This window comes from Ursus arctos, chromosome X (genome assembly GCF_023065955.2).
Source record: "Ursus arctos isolate Adak ecotype North America chromosome X, UrsArc2.0, whole genome shotgun sequence".
NCBI classification, from domain to species: Eukaryota; Metazoa; Chordata; class Mammalia; order Carnivora; family Ursidae; genus Ursus; species Ursus arctos.
The window spans coordinates 74,447,416-74,452,669 of NC_079873.1; the positions used below are offsets into that span (position 1 = coordinate 74,447,416).

General features: G+C 35.4%; 1 protein-coding gene across 1 annotated transcript; it reads left to right on the plus strand.

Annotated features, from left to right (window-relative positions):
- The first annotated feature begins 3,988 nt into the window (after nucleotides 1-3,988).
- LOC113249778 (40S ribosomal protein S29-like) lies at nucleotides 3,989-4,453 on the plus strand. The gene is made up of 2 exons (XM_044381030.3): nucleotides 3,989-3,994; nucleotides 4,081-4,453. The coding sequence occupies exons 1-2, from the start codon at nucleotides 3,989-3,991 to the stop codon at nucleotides 4,342-4,344; spliced, it is 270 nt and encodes an 89-aa protein (XP_044236965.1). The 3' UTR covers nucleotides 4,345-4,453.
- Nucleotides 4,454-5,254: the final 801 nt, after the last annotated feature.

Consider the following 5,254-nt stretch of genomic DNA (forward strand, 5'->3'; position numbering starts at 1 on the left):
ACATGTATCCCTTTGAATTAGTCTTTTTGTATTATCAGGAAAATACCCAGTAGTGAGATTACTAGATCTTAGGGTAGTTCTAACTTAACTTTTGAGGAGCCTCCATATTCTTTTTCCAGTGGCTACACCATATGCATTCATCCCAACAGTGCATGAGGGCCTCTTTTTGTCCATATCCTCATCCAGAACTTGTTTCTTGTGTTTTTAATTGTAACCATTCTGACAGGTGTGAGGTGATATCTCACTGTGGTTTTGATTTGAATTTCCCTGATGATGAGTGATGTTGAGCATCTTTTCATGTGTCTGTTGGCCAGCTGTATGTCTTCTTCAGAGAAATGTCTGTTCATGTCTTCTGCCCATTTTAATTGGATTATTTGTTTTTTGGGTGTTGAGTTGTATGAGTTCTTTATCTATTTTGGATACTAAACTTTTATCAGATTTACCATTTGCAAATATCTTCTCCCATTTCAGTAGGTTGCTTTTTAGTTTTGTTGATTATTTCCTTGACTGTGCAGAAGATTTTTATTTTGATGTTGTCACAACAGTTTATTTTTGCTTTTATTTTCCTGGCTCAGGAGACATATCTAGGAACATTTTGCTATGGCCAATATCAGAAAAATTATTGCTTGTGGTCTCTTCTAGGATTTTTATGGTTTCAGATCTCACATTTAGATCTTTAATACATTTTTAATTTATTTTTGTGTATGGTGTAAGAAAGTGGTCCAGTTTCATTCTTTTGCATGTAGCTGTTCAGTTTTCCCAACACCATTTGTTGAAGAGATTCTTTTTCTCATTGGAAATTCCTTCCTAGTTTGTCAAAGTTTAATTGACCAAATAACTGTGGGTTTATTCTGGGTTTTCTATTCTGTTCCATTATCTATGTGTCTATTTTTGTGCCAGTACCATATTGTTTTGGTTACTACAGGTTTGTAATATAACTTGAAGTCTGGAAATGTGATGCCTCCAGCTTTGCTTTTCTTTTTCAAGATTGCTTTGGCTACTCAGAGTCTTTTGTGGTTCCATACAAATTTTAGGATTGTGTGTTCTGAGACATTTCTCCAAACAAGACATGCAAATGGCCAACAAACACACGAAAAAATGCTCCACATCATTTGGCATCGGGAAAATAAAAATCAAAACCACAATAAGATACCACCTCACACCAGTCAGAATGGCTAAAATTAACAAGACAGGAAACAATGAATATGGGGGGGATGTGGATAAATGGAAACACTCTTACACTGTTGGTGGGAATGCAAGCTGGTACAGCCACTCTGAAAAATGGTATGGAGGCTCCTCAAGAATTTAAAAATATAGCTACCGTATGACCCAGCAATTGCACTACTAGGTATTTACGCCAAAGGTACAGATGTAGTGATCCAAAGAAGCACCTGCACCTTAATGTTCATAACAACAATGTCCACAATAGCCAAACTGTGGAAAGAGCTGAGAAGTCCATTGGCAGATGAATGGATAAAGAAGATGTGGTATATAAATACAATGGAATATTACTTAGCTATCAGGAAAGATGAATACTTACCATTTACATTGACATGGATGGAACTGGAGGGTATTATGCCGAATGAAATAAGTCAATCAGAGAAAGACAATTATCATAAGGTTTCACTTACATGTGGAATATAAGGAATAGCACCGAGGACCGTAGGGGAAGGGAGGGAAAACTGAATGGGAAGAAATCAGAAAGGAGACAAATCATGAAAGACTCTTGACTTGGGGAAACAAACTGAAGGTTCCGGAAAGTGAGGTGAGTGGGGGGATGCGGGTAATTGGGTGATGGGCATTAAGGAGGGCACGAGATGTGATGAACATTGGGTGTTATATGCAACTGATAAATTATAAATAAATAAATAAATAAAATTGAAAAAAAAAGATTTTGTGTTCCATTTCTGTGAAAAATGTTGTAGTATTTTGATAGGGATTGCCTTATATCTGTAGATTACTTTGGGTAATATAGACATTTTAACTATATTAGTTCTATCAACCTACGAGCATAGAATGTCTTTCCACTTCTTTACATTGTCTTGAATTTCTTTTGTTAATGTTTTACAGTTTTCAGAGTACAAGTCTTTCACCTCTTTGGTTAGATGTATTCCTAGGTATTTTATTATTTTTGGTGCAATTTTAATCAGATTGTTTTCTTAATTTCTCTTTCTGCTATTTCATTATTACTGTTTAGAAATGCAACAGATTTCTGTATATTGATTTTATATCATGAGACTTTGCTGAATTTATTTATCAGTTCTAGCATTTTTTTGTGTGTGGAGTCTTTAGGGTTTTTTATAGAGAGTATCATGTCATCTGGAAATAGTGAGGATTTTACTTCTCTCTTACTAATTTGGATTGCTTTTATTTCTTTTTGTTGTCTGATTGATATTGAATAGATGTGGCAGGACTCACATCTTTGTCTTGTTCCTGACCATAGGGGAGAAGCTCACAGTTTTTCCTCATTAAGGATGTTTGCTGTGGGTTATTCATATAAGGCCTTTATCAGGTTGAGATATGTTCCCTCTAGATCTACTTTGCTGTTAGTTTTTATCATGTATGGATGTTGTACTTCGTCAAATGTTTTTTCTGCATCTCTTGAAATAATCATATGGCTTTTGTCCTTTCTCTTTTTAATGTGATATATCACATTCATTGCTTTGCAAATATTGAATCACTTTTGTATCCCGGCTGTAAATTCCAGTTGATTGTGGTGAATGATTTTTTGAATGCATTGTTGGATTTGGTTTGCTGGTATTTTTTGAGAATTTTTGCATTTATATTCATCAGGGATATTGGCCTTTATTTCTCTTTTTTGTGTGTGTGGTGCCTTTATCTGGCTGTGGTATCAGAGTAATACTGGCCTCATAGAATGAATTTGGAAGTTTTCCTCCCTCTTCTATTTTTTGGAATAGTTTGAGAAGAATAGGTATTAAATTTTCTTTAAGTACTTGGCAGAATTCATCTGTGAAGCCACGTGGTCCTGGACTTCTGTTTTTTTTAGGAGTCTTCTGATTACCGATTCAGTTTCATTGCTATAATCAGTTTGTTCAAATTTTCTATTTCTCCCTGCTTCAGTTTCGGTAGGTTACATGTTTCTAGGAATTTATCCACTTCTAGGGTGTCCTTCTTTAAGATTTCTTGAACTGGAATTATTGAATCGAAGCCTACAAATGTTTTTAAAGTCATTGGAAATCAATGCATATTCCCTGCAGAAAGGTTTATCAATTTCTACTCCAATCCAATAATTCTCTTCTCTGAAACTTCCAGTGAATTAGTTATACTAATTCTCTTTCACTTGCTTTATGACCCCCAAGCAAATAATCTAAACAACACTAAAATACAGAGCCAAGAAACATGAAATAAAACTGAAATATAAGTCAAATATTATGCAACATACATACCTGGGGCCACTTCATCATACAGAGTATGCTTTGGGTGGTTCAGCCACTCAAATTTCTCTTATGACTCAAGTTTAATACTACTTACTTGTTGACCACTCTGTTGAGATTCATTCAGAAGGGTCAGCAGCTTCTTCAAGGTTTCAGAATAATCTCTTCCTGGAACATTCTGAAGTGTCCTCCTTCTAAGAAGCATTTTTTAAATACGACCTCCTTTCTAGCCTTTTTTTCCCCCAGCATTGTGCTTCATTCTGAGAGTCTCTCTGCAGCAGGTTTCCAAACCAAATCTCTTAAGCACCTGAGCTTATAACGAGCCTATACTTGTTATAATTTATACTTTAAGGTATGGAATTTAGGACAGATGAAATAGAAACACAATATATACTCTCCTTATCATTTGTTGCATTGTGTTCCTTAAAACTATCATAAAATTAATTAAATTTTTTGCAGGAACAAATATTATTGGGGTTCAGTAACTTCACTAATGGTTCAATAGCAAGAAAGTGATTGTTTTAAGCAATGATACATAATCAATATTTACGTTTTCTAAATGTTTTTGGAAGCATGTATTTAACATGTAAAAAATGCAGGTATCACTATCCTATTGAAATATAAGGTGTGAAGATACACAATACATATTCCACATTAAATTAATGACATTTTCTTGGCTTCTTAGAATTTAGAAGAGACAGGAGGGAATGACTTAGACAACCTAATTGTCTATAAAAAGCCATCCAGCCTTTTGCCTCGTTGCATCCGAGAGAGCAAGATCGGTCACCAGCAGCTCTACTGGAGCCATCCGAGGAAATTTGGCAAGGGTTCTCGTTCTTGCCACGTGTGCTCCAACCGGACCGGTCTGATCCGGAAATACGGCCTCAATATGTGCCGCCAGTGTTTCCGTCAGTACGCGAAGGATATAGGCTTCATTAAGTTGGATTAAGTGAACTTCCTTGAATGGGTCATCCAAGATACCTACCTTAACTGCAGATATGCAAGATGCCTACCTTAATGCCAACTCATTGTACATAAAATAAAAATACTCTGATTATGAAAAAATAAATAAATAAAAAGCCATCCAAGTAATATTCAAGTAATGCCTTCTTTTTCTCTTGCTAAATCTCCCAACAATAAGCAGTGACATTCAAAATCATTCTACTGATCTTAGAACTACTCTCAAAGTACTGAGTACTGAGCAAATGTTTGTTATTGTTGATGTGATGGTATTTTTAGATGAAAAAAAGAGTCAAGAACCATATGATCCTCTCAATAGATGCAGAGAAAACATTTGACAAAATACAGCAACCTTTCCTGATTAAAACCCTTCAGAGTGTAGGGATAGAGGGTACATTCCTCAATCTCATAAAAACCATCTATGAAAAGCCTACAGCAAATATCATTCTCAATGGGGAAAAGCTAGAAGCCATTCGCTTAAGATCAGGAACACGACAAGGATGTCCACTCTCGCCACTATTATTCAACATAGTACTAGAAGTCCTTGCAATAGCAATCAGACCACAAAAAGGGATATAAGGTATCCAAGTCAGCAAAGAAGTCAAACTGTCTCTCTTCGCAGATGACATGATACTCTATATGGAAAACCCAAAAGAATCCACTCCCAAGCTATTAGAAGTTATAGAGCAATTCAGTAATGTGGCGGGATACAAAATCAATGCTCAGAAATCAGTTGCATTTCTATACACAAATAATGAGACTGAAGAAAGAGAAATTAGAGTATCCATCCCATTTATAATAGCACCAAAAACCATACGTTACCTTGGAATTAACTTAACCGGAGACATAAAGGACCTATATTCTAGAAACTACAAATCACTCTTGAAAGACATTGAAAA